This window comes from Paramisgurnus dabryanus, chromosome 16, assembly GCF_030506205.2.
Source record: "Paramisgurnus dabryanus chromosome 16, PD_genome_1.1, whole genome shotgun sequence".
Lineage (NCBI taxonomy): Eukaryota > Metazoa > Chordata > Actinopteri > Cypriniformes > Cobitidae > Paramisgurnus > Paramisgurnus dabryanus.
In genome coordinates this window covers 3,529,188-3,547,389 of record NC_133352.1, presented here as the reverse complement: position 1 = coordinate 3,547,389, position 18,202 = coordinate 3,529,188, and the positions used below count along the sequence as shown (strand labels likewise).

The 18,202-nt window shown below is 41.4% G+C and overlaps 1 protein-coding gene across 4 annotated transcripts in view; it reads right to left on the bottom strand.

The window, feature by feature from the left end:
* The window catches only part of arhgef9b (Cdc42 guanine nucleotide exchange factor (GEF) 9b), a 119,560-nt gene that overhangs the window by 26,665 nt on the left and 74,693 nt on the right, over positions 1-18,202 (bottom strand). For 3 of the 4 annotated variants that reach the window (XM_065271999.2, XM_065272000.2, XM_065272002.2), the window contains 4 exons: positions 13,760-13,951; positions 13,414-13,593; positions 354-586; positions 120-249 (listed from right to left, as the gene is read on the bottom strand). In XM_065271999.2, the coding sequence (XP_065128071.2) occupies positions 120-249; positions 354-586; positions 13,414-13,593; positions 13,760-13,951 (735 nt within the window). The remainder of the gene's footprint in view (positions 1-119; positions 250-353; positions 587-13,413; positions 13,594-13,759; positions 13,952-18,202) is intronic. The other variant, XM_065272001.2, reaches the window with a different exon arrangement.

Genomic DNA, 18,202 nt, shown 5'->3' with positions numbered 1-18,202 from the left:
TGAAGTGTATTATATGATAATAAAATGACATAAAAAAGTTTAACTTTATATTATCATCCAATATTTATTACTTTTTTGATGAATTGATCAAAATATTAAGTAGTTGCAGCTCTACAAACCTCCCATTCCAGGACTGAGGCCTGCCACTGAGCGATCTTGTGAATGTTCTCAAGCCTTCTTTTGCGCTCATTGATTTGCTGGGTGACGTTCCTCATGACAGCCAGTGCTGCTGCCACATAGCGATAATCACTGTTGAAAAACAGCAGAGCCACAAACAACCATACATAATTCACACCTGTGTAGCATGAGAAAGATGCCATCACACATAGAGTGGTTTTGGGTGAGCGTGTTACCTATGTTCCTGTGCTGTGTACTTCAGTAATTCCGCTAGCTGTAGTGGATATTTGCAGATCTTCTGAACAGGAGTGAGCAGGAAGCCATCAATGGCAATGTCAATCATCTGCTGCAGGAGTCGACAGGCCTCAAAAAAGTGCTGATACCGCCCATCCTTCATTAATCTTGAGAGTTCCATGCAAGCATCAAGATGGTTGTTACAGTACTCAGAGTATATCCAGAAACCATCTTGCTGTAAGGCAAACAAAAGTAAAGATCATCTAGATGAATTGTTTCAAATGTTTTCAAGAATCAGTAGAAAAGTTTGAATAGCTCATACAAAACATAGCAGAAAATATGAGTAAAGAAGGTAAAGATCTTTGTTAAGTATATGTGTGCCACAATTATTTGCACCCTTTAAGGCAATACTTTGTGCTGCCTGCCTGTTCAAGATAATAGTGTTGATGATAAGGTTGGAGAATACATGGCAAGGGATCTGAGACCATTACTCCATACAGAAGACCTTGACTTTGTGGTCAGTAAACCATTATTGTATTGATTTTGATGTATTTTTTAAATCATTGCCCTTGCCAAAACCACAGCCTATTTTAAGCTTTCTTGCAGAGACATTTAGGTGTTCATACAATATTCTTAGGGAATAATAGTACGTATGAAGAGTTCCAATCAGGATTCAGGCCACACCATAGCACAGAGACAGCACTGCTTAAAGTTAAAAATTACCTCCTTTTAACATCCGATCATGGTGAAATCTCAATTCTTATATTACTAGACCTTAGTGCAGCCTTTGACACAATAGATCACACAATCTTACTCAATAGACTAGAAAACTATGTTGGCATCAGTGGTCAGGCACTAGCATGGTTAAGATCGTATCTAACCAATCACTATCATTTTGTGTATGTAAATGAGGAAGAGTCATATCACGCCCCGGTTAAATACAGTGTACCGCAGGGATCAGTTTTAGGTCCTATACTGTTCTCTTTATATATGTTACCTCTAGGAGACATCATCAGGAAACATAACATAAGTTTTACTGCAATGTGGATGAACCCAGCTTTACATCTCCTCTCATCCTAGCAAAACACACCAGCTCTGTAAACTAACAGACTATTAGCAATATAAGTGACTGGATGGCACATAATGTTAGGACTTCGGTGTGATCGGCTGCACTTTCTGTTTGTTTACCTTTTGTCTCTCACATGTGCACTCCTTGTCTCCGCCCTTCTCGTTATCCTTGATTGTTTTCTACAGCTGTTGCTTGTTTGTCTCTCTCTTTATTAGGTTCAGGTGTGCTGTGTTCTGTGCGTGTTAGTTTTGTTATTCCGGGAGATCGCTGCCATGTCGTGTCTGACTCATGTTGGTCTTTGATCCTGTTAATGGTTTATGTACTCTGTGTTTGCCTCCACGACTCGGTTGTGGATTATGTTCTCGCTCGGCTCCTGCTTTCTCTCTCCTGATAGTTCTGCATCTCCGTTTCCCTCTCCCTATGGATATTACCCGTTTGGACATATCGGATTATCCTCTGTCAGCGAGTCTCATCTATAGACTGGGACTGACACTGTTGAACTCGGTACAGTACAGATCCGTACATTTCCCATCGGTGTGTCTCGTTTTCAGACAAGATCCGATTGGTTGTATGGTGTTCATCACCCATCGTGGATTGTGTATTGAAACTCCAGTTCCTGAAAGCCCTTCGTTGATTGTGGTTTGAAAGCAGAGATCCTTATAAATTACCCTTGTGGATTATGTTTATAACTTCATGTTTCCGAAAGAGCTTTGGGTGGATTATGTGTCATAAGCAGAGTTCCTGATTGGACTGTGTTTGTGAAGTTTCCAGTGGATTATTGACTTTATGCCCCTCTCGCTGTTTATTACCAATACAATTTTTTATTGCATTAGATTCCTCTCCAGTGTTTCCCCTACCATTATATAAGGGGGGCGCCCCGCCACCCTTACGGCTCGACCCGCCCCCCTTGAAGGTCAAGTAAATTTGATTTGATTTTCTTTGAAGTGCCAGAGAACAATTTGTTATTTTATTAAACAAACTAAACAGCCCTCAAGTAATATGTTATTTATCTTATTTCCACGATGGCATGTCTTTTCTGTCTGTGTTTGCACGTTTACAATTATCCAATTGAGTGTGCACATTTATATTTTACTGTTTGGCTTAATTTACTGCGCACGCTCTCTCTCGTGTTGTGTGCAGCGCGCGCTTGTCTCTCCCATAACTGAAAAGGTGACGGGTGTTTTCAAAGTCTGTTCCTCCGTATACTTTCTATTTTTTGCGTAAACATCAACAGTCACGGATGTTACTGACAGAGAAGTCTCAAGTCTCAATTTATTTATAAAGCACGATTAAAAACAACTCCAGTTGACCAATGTGCTATACAATGATATAATGACTAATTAAAACAAAAACACAAATATACAAACCACATCAACATCAGACAACAAATATCATCACGAGTCATAGGCCTTAGTAAAAAAGTATGTTTTTAACTTTGATTTAAAAATATGTAATGTTGGTGATATTCTTATATGAAGCGGTAACGTGTTCCAAAGTTTAGGTGCGGCTATGGCAAAAGGTCGATCACCCCTAGATTTTAATTTGGACTTTGGAACAGTTAACAGATTCTGGTTGGCAGACCGAAGAGTTCTTTCTGGACGATATTCACACAACAGATCCGAGAGGTAAAGGGGGGGCGAGTCCATTTAATGATTTAAAAACGAGCAAAAGCACTTTAAAATCAATTCTACACTGTACCGGTAGCCAATGTAAAGACATTAGCACAGGAGAAATATGTTCGTATTTACGAACACCGGTTAACAGCCACGCAGCGGAATTTTGAACCATTTGTAATCTCGCTATTAATGAGCTATTTATTCCCAAATACAGCGCATTACAATAATCAATTCTGGACGAAATAAAAGCGTGGGTTGCAATTTCTAAGTGTTTAAAAGAAAGAAAGGTCTTTACTTTAGCCAGCATTCTTAATTGGTAAAAACTCGCTTTTACAACTGAGGGAGTCTATACCATTTTTTTTCTTTAAAGGCAAATAGAGTTGCGTATCATCTGCATAGCAGTGATAGTATAAGCCATACTTCTCAAATTTAGACGCTAAAGGAAGCATATATAGAGAAAACAACAACGGTGCTAAAATAGAACCCTGGGGGACCTCACATGTCAGGGGAACCACCCCAGAGAAACTACCTTCAATATTGACTGAGAAACTTCTGTTTTTAAGATATGATCGAACCCAGCCTAATACCGTTCCACTGAGGCCTACAACTCGTTCTAGCCGGGCAAGCAAGACCTCATGGTCCACCGTATCAAATGCCGCACTTAAATCCAATAATACCAGCACAACAGAGTCACCTGAATCAGTAGTCATTAAAATATAATTTAAAACCTTTACAAGTGCTGTCTCTGTAGAATGAAACTTTCTAAAACTTGATTGGAAAACATCAAAAATCTTGTTATCATTCAAAAACTTCTGCAGTTGCTGAAAGACCACTTTCTCCAAAATTTTGGAGCAAAAGGAAATATTAGAAACAGGCCTAAAATTAGATAAAATTAAAGGATCCAAATTTGGACTTTTTAAGAGTGGTTTCACAATTGCATGCTTCAAACAATCAGGTACCATTCCTGATTCTAGACACTTATTAATAAAAACAAGAAAGACAGGACCCACCACATCAAAAACATCTTTAAAAAGAAGAGGGGACATAACATCACCAGGAGACCCACATGGTTTTAACTGCTTCACAATGTCCTGAAGACAAGAAAATGAAACTGGACAAAACTGGCTAAAAATGGCTTTGGGATTATAATACACAGCAGGATCATAATTAGCAGGACTAATATTCTGCCTAATTTCCCTTATCTTCTCTACAAAAAAAAGACCAAACCGCTCACACGTTTCAGTCGTTTCAAAAAGGTCCTTATAAACAGCATTTATAGTATTAAAAAGCATTCTTGGTTTATGAACATTCTTCTCAATGAGCTCCGACAAATACATCGACTTAGCCAGTCTTACGGCTTTCTGATATTGAGATAGAGCAGACCTTAAGATTTCAAATGAAATCTGGAGCTTATCCTTCTTCCACCTTCTTTCTGCTTTTCTACAAGTCTGTCTCAGGGCACGTGTAGCATCATTAAACCATGGTACAGACCTAGATTTCGATTTTCTAAGCTGCTTAGGACGGAGCTACACAGTCAAGGATATTAGTGCAAAATCATTAAAACAATGTATAAGCTCATCAGCACTTTGATCAGATGGAAAAGTTAACTCCTTAAACATTAAAGAAAAGGTCTCAGATGTAGTGGAAGATATCATACAAGTCATATAGGCTGGTTTACATGATTTAACAGCAGGAGAAGACAGTGAGACAGTGAATAAAACAGGCTTATGATCTGAAAAACTGCATTCACCTACTTCAATGTCCAGCACTGAAAAGCCGCGGGAGAGCACAAGGTCAAGTGTATTGCCATGTGAATGAGTAGGACTGTTCACTAGTTGCAACAGATCAAATGAGTCTAAAAGACTAATAAAATCCTTTGCCAACACATTGGTGGGACAGCACACATGAATATTAAAATCTCCAATGATTAAAAGTCTATCAAAAGGTAAGGATGATACCACTTAAAAACGCAGAGAAATCCACCAGAAAGTCTTTATGAGGTTTTGGGGGTCGATAAATCAATGCAATTACCAATGGATTTACAGAGCCCAGTACCAGGAGTTGAAGTTCAAAACTATTATACGCATCCGTCTTTAAGACCCGACTAGAGATGTTTTCTTTAAAAATGGTTGCCAAACCACCTCCCCTTCTCAGCATTCGCGGGGAATTAAAAAATGTACAGTTGTCGGGTAATAGTTCGGAAAACGGACTCACATCCCCAGCCGTAAACCAGGTTTCCGTCACAAATAAAAAGTCCAGCGAATTTGAAGTGAAGAAATCATTAAGGATGAAAGTCTTATTCACCGCTGATCTTGCATTTACCAACGCCATTCTTACCTGCACCGAACCATCCGCCGCTTGTGTTGTCCGACATAGCGAGCGGAGATTGTGTAAACGTACACCGCCCCGCCGAAGACGAGGTGGACGTGGCCAGGATAGTTGGGCAGAGGTCGACGGTAAAACTGTTATAATCCCGGAACACACAGGATCCGATGGACGCCATATGATAGAGCGTCTATAATCCACACCATGATGATTTAAAACATCCAAACAGGATCTAAAGTCTCTTTTTGCTAACAGCAAGAATTTAATCTTTATAGCTACGCCTCCTCGTTTTCCTCATCTTTTCCGGCGTCTTTTTGTAGGTAAAAAGCACGGAGTTCGGCGTAAATTTGCCGGTAGAGATGTTAGCCAAGGGGGAGGGGAATAATATGGACCTCTCTGACCTTGTGTAGAAACTGCGTCCGTAGAGATTCGCAAATTTAAAAGAGTTTCACGATCATACACTAATAGTGGTGAAACAACTTGAAATAAAAGCCAGAGACACAGTTACATAGACAAACTCAGAGACACAGACGGGAGCAGACGGCAAGCCACACACAACGGCGCCATCTTGCTTCCTCAATTAGACGAGTTTATCATGACTTTCCCACACACACGCGCAAATTCTCTCCCTCTCTCATGCTATATATGCCCGTGCCGCGCACGTGTTTTGAAGTAACTCTGTGTAACCGTAACATTGTATGCTCATATTTCTGCTGTCAAACCTAACTATAGGATTGTTTTACTAGGTGCTGACCTGCATACGGAATCTCTATGGCTAATTTCTAAGACATGTTGCCTATGCAGTACTGTGTGTTGTACCATTTTCTTGATAATTAAGTCTTTTGGGGTAGCCTATCTTATGCCTAGAATTATTCAAGGAGGTTGATTCTTTTAACCCTTGTGTGGTGTTCGGGTCTGTGGGACCCGTTTTTAATGTTTACTGAAAGAAAAATTATGCAATTAATTTTTGTTTCAACCTCAGATTCATTGGCCTTGGCTCATTTTCTATGAAGAACATAAAAATAATCAAATTTATAATTACTGTACACTGTGTACCCCCCCTACACATTTATATTACATATGTGGTGTTCGGGTCCACTGGACCCGGGGGTAATAAAAGAGCGAAAATTGAATGTGCTATGTAACTTCACTCTGTTTTTTTCCTATCTGGGACTCCTGTAAGTGCATGAGTGTGTTTTTATATATGTCTGTACATATGTGATGGATGCATGTCAGAGTTTTGTCATTCTGCTCTTGCTGTAATACCGCAAGGATACAACATGTTATATATCATGCATGAACATTTATCTGTCCCTACTGTCCCAAACACTTTACCTTCTCTCCAACAGGAACCATTCTACATTTGACCATTATCTCCCTTTCAAAAAAATCCATAGTTTTATTGTAGTAAAAGAGTAGTAATCATGGTAATTTGGTATATTGATAACCATTTGTAAAACCATGGATTTACCACAAAACCTATGGTGTGTGTGTACCTGGTACCTGGTGTGTGGACATACGATGGACACAATATATGTGTATAAAATGCAAGAAATGCATACACAACACAACTTCACAGTACAAATTTGCTTCTTATGTGTTGTGTTGGCTGGCATGAACAAGTTATGTGTTCAGTGTGGATAATATCTTATGATACGGCATCTGTTCAGTTGGGGCCTGTGCTGTGTAGACTGACACAAACGTGTACAATTTCAAAAAGTTAGAAGAATTAAACATCAACAGTGATAAAAAACTTTGTTTCATTTATACTTATTTAAGATAAACATGTTTTCCCCCAATATCTGGATCAGAATAGAATTTTATTCTTCTATTTTATATTACCACAAAAACGAATGGCACTTTAGTTTATAAATAGTCCTCTATCATTGGTAAATGACAAATATTAACCATAAATTCTGTCTATATTACTTGCAAAAAGGCTAAAGTAAACATCTGTAAACAATATTACATACATTTGTATGACTGCATTGGTTTAAGATACTAATAATGCTCTGGGTCCACCAGACCCACAAACATCGTCTAAGTAACAAAAATACGAACACCACACAAGGGTTAACTTCCTTCAAAGTTTGATAAATTGTGCATAATGACATGTGCAACAAATGGATATAGGGTGTCAAACTCATAGACTTGCATCATTTAAGATGCTTTTTTTATATTTTGGGTCAACCTCCCCTCGAAGTACCCCTCCCCACAGAGCTCCCACATAACAAATCACAATTTAACCCCTGTTTATACATACCTAACCAACCCCCCCCCCCCCCAAAGTTGTAAACCTAGGGGAAACACTGTACACTGAAACACTCTCTGTCTCATTCCTTACACATAACTTCCTTATGCTAAACTCTAATAAGACAGAGATACTTATTATTGAACCCAATCGCTCAAAACAAAATATGTCAGATTACAAGTTGCCCATAGATAGCTGCACTGTGGTGCCATCTTCCCCACTTAGGTGTGGTGTTCGACAGCAATTTATCCTTCGATAGTCATATCTCCAACGTCTGCCGCACAGCATTCTTCCATCTTAGAAATATCTCAAAAATACACCATATGCTGTCTGCATCAGATGCAGAGAAGCTTATCCATGCTTTTATGACATCTAGAATAGACTATTGTAACTCCTTACTCAGGGGATGCCATGCAAATCAGGTAAACAGGCTTCAGCTAGTTCAAAATGCCACTGCAAGATTGCTTACTCATTCTAAGAAGTATGACCACATAAGCCAATTCTGGCATCTCTACACTGGTTACCAGTCAAATATCGCATACAATTTAAAATGCTATTAAACACATACAAAGCCTTAAATGTCCTAGCACCTTTGTAACAGAATTAATATCAGAATACAATCCACCACATACATTGCGGTTGCAAAATTCTGGTCTCTTAACTATCCCTAGCATATCAAATGTGTCTAAAGGTGGTAGATCCGTTTCCTACTTAGCCCCTAAGCTCTGGAATGATTTGCCAACTGATGTCCGTGAATTAGACACAGTCGATCACTTTAAATCTAAACTTAAGACTTTTTTCTTTAACAAAGCATTCACATAATTTGTCTAGTAAATTAAACATATCTCGCAATAGTTAGCTTGTACGGAACAAAGCATTCACATAACTCGTCTGGGTAATATACTAATGCTGCAATAGCTAGCCTTTAACATGATGCCCAGCCGATGCCTGACCAACGACCACAGATGGAACCTGTTAAATCTCCTTATCCATTTACATACCGTTTATATCCCATATAAATATATATAACGTCAATATATATATATATTTTTTTTCCCCTCCTCTGACTTTTTGTCCCTCCCAGAGGTTTTTCTCCTATGGGGTTTTTCAACCCCGGGGAGTCAGCCAACATTGGCTTTACTTAGCACCCTCTTGTATAGGAGACATTATTAATACGCTCGCTTGTAAATTTAATTTATAGCCGCTGTATTTTGCTACTTATATTGTCTGTCTTTTAATGTGAAGCTGCTTTGAAACAATAACCAATTGTGAAAAGCGCTATATAAATAAAATTTAATTGAAATTGAAAACTGTTTTAGATCTATGATGCCATGTATCCTAACAAGATGTCCAGATCCTCTGACAGAAAAAGAGCCCTAAAATATTTTAAAAAAAAACCATCACATTTAACTCTGGGCATGAAGTACTGGCACATAATGTCTGCTTCTCTGTGTGTGAAACCCCAACCCCCCCTCCCCACCCCGCTGGTGTTTAATGCCAAAAACATTAAAATGACCATAGAAGCCAATCCCATTTAAAATCACTGTTTTGTCTAAAGACGCTTGAGTTTGTTTTTGGATGAGAGAAAAAGCTTTTATCTTAAAAACCCTTCAAACAATTTGTGGTTATGCAAGTGACTTCATATTGTAGTTTTAGAGACTTTCTGACACCAAGAACCAACTTACTTTTGCAGTTCCCTTTCAGTCAGTCACTACAACGTCACGTCGTGACCGACGAATTGGGAACTCACTTAGAGAGACCAATCTGCTTTGAATACTACTAAAACGCCAATAAACTTGGCATTGAGGTATTTGCATAATGCTGGCGCCACCCCGCCAGGTGTGTATGTAAGCCGCAGCTGCAGAATATGAAATTAGCTTTTTATCGCTTCGAAAATCGGCAGTATCTGCTACGGAAAAGCTACTCTACTCTGTTGGGATCGATTGCTGAAGTTGGTTGGACTGGCAGTACCACAGCAGACGCTCGCAGCATTCCACGGCTCTGAATTTTTTTTTTTTTTTGAGTTTAGTGTGTGCGTTGCCTCTCCCTGTGCGCATCATCAACTGAGCATTTGAGTGATTTTCCCTAAAAGAGTGATACGGAGAGCTCTGTGCCTTGTTAAAGGCAGCCACTCTCTCGTATATTTGGTGATCAACGTCCTTTTCAGGATGGCTTTTCGTCCTTGCGATCTTGGGTGCGGAAAGTAGTGTGCGAGCCAGTGCGAGTGTCGAGCGTCGCCACGGTGCGGCTGTGAGGCTCTCAAAGGATGACCTCCGCATCACTGTGCTGAACCGGTCAGGGGATTCGTCCTCCGGCTCTCAGCCTCCTCGTCCACAGCCGGTAGAGGTCCCAATGGAGACTGCAGCTTTGTGTTCTACGATGTCTGTAGAATCTGTTGTGCCTCCCTCTGGGTCCACAGCCTCCGCAACATCCGAGGGTGGGCCCCCTCCCTCTGAAGTGGATCCCGACGTCCTTCCTCCCTCTGGTCGGGTTGCGACGCCAGAGTTCGATCCTGAGATGGTGGCCGTGTTATCTCGCGTGGCGGGGACCGTAGTGTTAGAGTGGGTTAACCCCCCTCAGCCTGAACCGTCCCGTCTGGATGATTGGTTCTTCAGAGCTGCCCGGGCTTCACAGCCCTCTCCTCCAGAGCCTTTCTTCCCCGAGGTGCACGAGGAGCTGACGGGAACTTGGAAGTCGCCGTTTTTCAACCAGATTGCGTCCGTTTCAGCCCTCCCCCCTCACCTCCCTCACTAGCGGAGCCGCTAAGGGTTACACGGGGATCCCTCTGGTGGAGCGAGGAGTCACAATGCAGCTATGTCCGGCCACCGCTGCCTCTTGGAAGGATCGCCCAACCCTCCCCTCCCGTGCTTGTAGACATTCGTCCGGTTTAACGGGCGCTGCCCACCAGGCATGCAGAGAGGCGGCTTCAGCCCTGCACGCAATGTCGTTGCTTCAGGTTCATCAAGCGAAGACCTTGAGGGATCTGCACGAGGGAGGACACAATTTGCCTGTCCTTTCGGAACTCCGGGCTGCCACTGATCTGGCTCTCCGCGCAATGAAGGTGACAGCGCAGGTGATTGGTCGTGCCATGTCCACGCTGGTGGTCCAAGAACGCCACCTGTGGCTGTGTCTAGCGGATATGTCAGATGCGGATAAGAACAAGTTCCTAGACGCTCCAGTATCCCAAACCCGTCTCTTTGGCGAGTCGGTGGAGTCCTTTGCCCAGCAGTTCTCCGCCGCCCAGAAGCAGACGGAAGCGATCGCCCAGATCATGACCCGGCGCAAGCGACCTGCATCCCACCCCCCAGCACCGGCCGGCCCGTTTGTTGTGCCCCATACGCGCACTGCGACTCGCAAAGCCTAAGGACCTCAGACTAGCTCTCTGTCTGTTATGGTGGTCAGCAGACAGGGAAAGCTGTCACTAAGCAGAGGATGTCTCATTGGATAGTTGATACTATCGCCCTGTTTTATAATCTGCAGGGTATTCCTTGCCCATTTAATTTGAGAGCGCACTACACTAGGAGTGTTGCCTCATCTTGGGCTCTCGCTCGTGGTTCCTCGCTAACAGACATCTGCAGAGCTGCTGGTTGGGCGACACCTAATACGTTCATTAGATTTTACAGTGTTCGTATTGAGCCTGTATCCTCTCGTGTTCTGTCCTCATCAGGGGGAGCATGGAGAGCAGACTCGCATGTTGGCTTGCAGCCTCCGACTGATGCTTCACAATAGTGTCAGTATGGAAGGCCTTCAGAACAAAAATGCGTAATGGTTTGAATTGTTCTTCCTCCGCTGCCTTGGCAGCCTGTGTTGCGGAGCATTGGCTGTCAACGTCTCACTAGCTGTATCCTCGCGAACCTACGTGTCTGGCTCGGGATCCACATTGTGTCCCTTAAGCGGGGTTCCCTTGTGAGTATTTTCCGTGGGGTTAATTCTACCAGCCCACGTTTCCCTCAGCAGAGCACTGCTTTGCTTACACAGCCACGGCTGTCCTTTATCAACTAAGGTTGTCTTTCGCCCACCATTAGCCCTTAACAGGGGCGGTGGCTTCGCAGCGCCCCTATCCCGCTCAGATAGAGCACTTCCCAGTCGCTGGCACTACTGTGGGGTTAAAGGAACATCTAGTGCCCGGCCTTCTGCCCATCCTATTTCTCCACCTCCTTAATTTGAAACCAGAGGGATTTTTGCAGACCGACTGAAAGGGAACGTCTCGGTTTCGGATGTAACCCTGGTTCCCTGAAGGAGGGAACAGAGACGTCACGTCCCGTCGCCACAGGTGCTGCTCCCTGCTGTTACGGCCGGTAACTTCCTTCCGGCTTTCTCAGCAAAAAAAAGCTAATTTCTTATTCTGCAGCTGCGGCTTATACACACCTAGCGGGGCGGCTCCAGCATTACGCAAATACCTCAATGCCAAGTTCATTGGCGTTTTAGTAGTATTCGAAGCAGATTGGTCTCTCTAAGCGAGTTCCCAATTCGTCGGTCACAACGTGACGTCTCTGTTCCCTCCTTCAGGGAACGAGGGTTACATCCGTAACCGGGACGTTCTCCAGCTGTGATTCTTGGAGATTTTTTGGCCACTAGAACTATCCTCCTGACAGTGTGTTGGGACAAGATAGACACATTCTCAGTCCCTTTCCATTCATAACACTTCCAGTTGACAGGACTCTTAATAATTGACCTGATAGTGGAAATTGGCTTGACCTGATAGTGGAAATTGGCATTTTCAGTGTTTTTGCTATTTTCTTATGGCCACCCACTTCCCATTTGGGAAGCTCAACAACCTTTTGCTGCACATCACAACTATATTCCTTAATTTTTCCAATTGTGATGAATGACAGTTTGGCCTATGGGCCTATCCTGTCAGGAGGATAGTTCTAGAGGATAGTTCTAGTGGCCAAAAAATCTCCAAGAATCACAGCTGGAGAACGTCCCGGTTGCAGATGTAACCCTCGTTCCCTGAAGGAGGGAACAGAGACGTCACGTCGTGACCGACGAATTGGGAACTCGCTTAGAGAGACCAATCTGCTTCACATTTATACCCATGTGAAACAGGAAACCATTGTTAAACAATTTCCTGTTCTTACCTAGGTGTACTAAAACAGTCAATGTGAATATACTTTTTGCTCATGTAAATTCATAAGGGTTATAATTATGGCACACATCTATTTAACAAATATTTTTTATAAAACTGTTTTGTGTTTGCAATGAGAGCAGAGAGTTTTTTTTGTTTTTTGTTAATATTTTGAGCAAAATATTGCTAGGTTAAACAATAAAGATTTTTTTTCTCAGCCTTCTTTGCTCATATTTACCAAGGGTGCCAATATTAGTGGAGGGCACTGTACATCACCTAAAGAAACTTTAAACCCAACTTTAAACAATTGTTAGGTTTTGATTTAGCAAAGAAGAAATTAGGTAATTTCCCAACATGCTCTTGTTGCTCTTGTTCTTTTTTTGTCCACCAATCAAGTGACTTGTTATAGTGAGTAAAAAATTAACAAATAAAAAATGAGTAAACTACTGCCCCACCCCCGATACTATCGTGTATCGCCGATCTCACAAGCTAACGATGGGACGATCTCAAAATGGGGCATATCGCCCAACACTAGTGCCCTTTGTTTTGCCTCAAAATGCACACAAGTAATGTTTTTAATAAGGCATGTTTGTTAAAACTAGTTAAATTTCCTAATTTATTTAAGGCCTAGTTCTGGTTTAAACTAATCCTTGTCCGGGAAACCCCTATAATGCAATGGCATTTGCTTGACCAGTGTAATTTAGTCAAGGTAGACGAAAGGCAATGTACTCACATGTTCCAGAAAGCATGGCCCAATCTCACTGAGATGTGGCTCCTCAGTGTTGTACTGTTTCTCTAAGTCCCGCACAAATCCTGTTTGAAATCTGTAGATGTACTCGATGTTTCCAAAAATCACTTTCAGTTGCTCATCATTAAACATATCAACCCGCTTTCGGCACTGCCTTAGGTAGCCCTACAGGAAGAACCACATCAAGTTTAAAATGACACAACTACAAAGTAAAACAATGTCCTTTGAATAATCAGTCTGAATGATTTTGATTTCAGTGTTTAATTTGAAATGTGTATTGGCTAAATCTAAAAGAAAACTAATATCCAAAATTGTTCAAGCAATTCAGTACCTCACATATGTCTTTCAGATGTTTGATGTAGTGACGCTCAGTGCTCATTATCTCATTGATAACATTGGCCCTCATCTGATCTCGATTCTGAAGTGGTTGGCCAATACACAGACCTCCATCAATGTGTCCATTATGTACCTCTCTGACAGCCTCTGTTGATTCTTTGGCCTCACTGCCCTGGTTAACCCAAAGCTGGCAAAACAAGACATATAGACATTATGACAATTTATATCTCCAGCTGACCTATAATAGGGATCAGGTTTTATCCATACAGTAGTTTTGCACAAAGTAGTTTATGTAATTAAAGGTTACATCTTTTCTTAATAAAATGGTTAAAAATAATTATTCATTTCTTTACAGAGTACCACATATGATAAAAGTACTGTCATTCAGCCAATATAACCATTTGAAGAGTTTGGTTCCATTTTGGAAACAAACTCTTTATTTCATTACAGGGATAGTTCGGCCAAAAATTATTTTAAACCCATGATTTACTCACCCCCAAGCTATCCGAGTTGCATATGTCCATCGTTTTTCAGACAAACACATTTTCGGATATTTTAGAAAATGTTTTAGATCTTTCAGTTAATTAAATGTGAAGTCACGGGGTCCACAACCTTCAAGTTAAAAAAAAGTGCGTCCATCCTTCACAAAATAAATCCAAACGTCTCCAGGATGATAAACAAAGGTCTTCTGAGAGTAATCAGCGCGATGTTGTTGTAGATATATCCATATTTAAAACTTTATTAATGAAAATAAATACCTTCCGGTAGCGCCGCCATCTTAGACTCCTCTGTATTCAATAGAGAGTATTAGCGTAGTGTATGCACTTTTCTTAGTGACGTATGACAAATTCGGAGGGTGGGGGCCCAGAGCAGCAGCAGAGTAGCCTCCGTAGGCTGCGTAAAGCTCTGATCTTGAATGCGGACACGACTAAGATGGTGGCGCTACCGGAAGGTAGTTATTTTCGTTAATAAAGTTTTAAATATGGATATTTCTACAACAACACCGCCCGGATTACCCTCAGAAGACCTTTGTTTATCATCCTGGAGCCGTTTGGATTTATTTTGTGAAGGATGGATGCACTTTTTTTGGACTTGAAGGTCGTGGACCCCGTGACTTCACATTTAATTAACTGAAAGATCTAAAACATTTTCTAAAATATCCGAAAATGTGTTTGTCTGAAAAAAACATGGACATATGCAACTCGGACAGCTTGGGGGTGAGTAAATCATGGGTTTAATATCATTTTTGGCCAAACTATCCCTTTAACATCTTGGAATATGGAATAATGAAATAAACGTTGGAATGTCTGGAACCGAGCTGACTTAAACCACTACAATGTATGACACTTGCATTACATGTGAACTACGCTAATAGGATTCTGTCTCTCTCTACCTGTCTTGTCCTCGACCCTGAGGACAATGAGACAAACAGACCCAGTTCCTGCAGCTGTGAAGGTCATCACAACACTGATCTACTGACCGTCCTTCAACGAGATGCCCAGCCGATGCCTGACCAGTGACCACCGGCGGAACCAGTTTAATTCGCTTACCCGTTCACATACCCCGATAGTATTTATATGTATATAAATATATATCTATCCCTCTCAAGTGTTTTTTCCCCTCCTAGGAGTTTTCCCCCTGGACTAGCCAGTAGGGTTTTTCTCCTAGGGGGATTTTTCATCCCCCGGAAAGTCCGCCACCTTTGGCTTAACTTACTACTTTACTGTATACGTTACATTATTACTACTCTCGCTTTTCTATGCTTTTCCTACATCTATTAATGTAAAGCTGCTTTGAAACAATTAACAATTGTGAAAAGCGCTATATAAATAAAATTGAATTGAATTGAATCTTACAATTCCATTTTCCGTTCTAGGACATATACAAGATTACTATTTTAATTACATCTTATTGACAAATTGCTAATAGATTTTTTTAACATTTATGTGAAAATTGTGTTGTTGTTTTTTTTTAATCAAAAACCCACAGCCTGATTCTTGGAGTCAAGTATTGCTCCAAATCAGGTTCCCATGGGTAATCATGGTCAGAATCTGGTATTTAGGGGGTCAAATCAAGATATGTGGTTTTGGGTTTCCGCCTAGCAAAACAATTAGAAAATGGTCAGTATACTACAATGAAAAACGATGAGACCTGCACATTAAAGTCGAAATGAAAGTAAAATAAAAAAAACTGTAATTTGTTTTGTAATATTGTGGTATTTTTACAAATGATTTATCTATGAGCTTCATTAATTTAAAAAAAATCCATGTGCCCTCATAATCTTTAATCAAAAATGCAAATCTCCCCCCCTCCTAAAACGATCTCTCTTTACTTGTATGGCAGGTGGGTGGGGTTCGGGAGAATATTGCTGCGATTAGCAATTAGCAACACGACCCAACTTCAAATGATCCAATCAGATCTCGATGGACAAATTCAAATCCAGCCGAGAACGGTGTTATTTCAAACACTATAAACCTCTGTCCGAAACACTACAGGAATTTAAGGGAATTTGGGGAAATTCCCAGATTTAGCTAAAATGGAATAATAAGTACAATTAACTGTAATTAATTATACAAATTATTAAGATTTTAAACTGATTTAGCAGAATAATAATAACAACAATTAATTAATGTATTTGTCCAGCAAATACTCATTATTGTACATTTAAGAAGTTAATTCCGTGGCCTTTAGAAAATAACATTCTTACTGCTATAAAGTATTTTTAAGCATGTAGCTTTAAGACCTTAAAGGCGGATTAAGTGACATTTATTTCATGAGCATTGAACACAGAAACAATTAAATTGTGAAATGCAAAACCGGTTTATTAAACTACGTTACACTACAAAAACACACAAGACTAACTATACATACAAACAACAAACGAGAAACATATATGAAAGAGTGGAAAATTAAGAGAGAGAGAGAGAGAGAGAGAGAGAGAGAGAGAGAGAGAGAGTAAAAGAAGGGCAATATCACTATAGACTTAACTTCTGCACAAACCATAAGAACTCTAAGAATCACCTTAATTAAAAGGGGCAATAACGTTTTTACAAAAGGCAATTAGATAGGTCTGGAAATGTGTGTTATCAGGAGATTAGGATCTTCTGATGAAAGCTTTCGAGCAGACCTGGTGACAAAACTCAATCTAGGGTCACAGCATGAAACCGTTAACGACCCAGACTGAAGAGACCTCCAGTTGACGTCCAGCCAGCTGTGCACCTGTTCACTGAACTCTTGCATCCCGTTAACTCTTCGTTATGGGATGAAGGCTAGGCTGAGAGTAAGGACGTATCCTATTCCTGCGGAGAGGCACAGTACCGTGTCAGTGGAGGTCCAAGATCAGACAACACAAAGGCTGTCTGTAGTGGGCATCTGAGCGAGTCTCTAGAGGACAGTGTCGAAGGCTGTGACATCAATTAGTTTGGGTCCCCCCTTACGCAATCCTCATTTCCAGTTCAGGGTTTACGATGAAGTGGTGGTCCCTGAAGAAAGTTGAGATTTCCAGTTTAATGTGATACTACTCACTGGGAAGGTGATCAAGTGCCAGGTCATCGATGTGGAGAATCACATTCTTTGGAGTTTGAATCCACTTTGTCTGGTTGTGCAGACTGATACGGGTGGTTCGTAGGTTAACGTGTTTGTGTAGGCTGGGGTGTTGAACAGCCATCAGTCACCTACGAGTGTTAGTGGCATCGGCTAGTGGTTTAACCGAAGCGGAACACTGGGAGTTGATCTTCGTGGGCTGTAGCCCATAGATGTCATCAGTGTTGTCCTTAAAAAAAAAAGAATGCTTGGACAGAGATGGTGAATGTCTTTAGTGCGGCTGCACCTGCGCGGGTTTGATGCAAGATTCAGCTGCTTGTTTGGTGGTGAGGCAGTAAGGACGCGGTTTGGTCTAGTTGGAACTAGTCCCCCCTTTTCTGTTCTGCCTCAATGTTTAGTGTGTTGTGTTATGATGGACCCATCTGAATATTGTTTCTTTCGGCTCCCTGTCCATCCTGGTCTGGTATGCAACAGCAGAGATTTTGTCCACAATCTGATGGGGTCCTGTCAAGCGTGGCAGAACTTCCTTCGACAGTCACTGGTGAGTTGTGTGAAGTGGCTGTGCAGAGCTGTTCTACCAAACATCTTCACCACATCCAGTTCCTCTCATGATGACTTCCAGTCGTAGTATGCCTTCTAGCCCTCAGCCATCTTCTGTAGCTGTTCTGGGCGGAAGCATAGGTTTCCAGATGCCTGTGAAGTTCATTGGGATTCTGGTGAGTGGTGTTGGCTGTGATGAGATTGGAATCTCAAGGTTGGTACAACAGGTGTACTGGCAGTGTCATCTGCCGTCCCGTCAATGGTTTGAAGGGAGACACACCAATAAATTAATTTGGGGTCGATCTGATAGCCATAAACACTAAAAGGGAGTTTCTGATCCCAGTCCATCTGATTT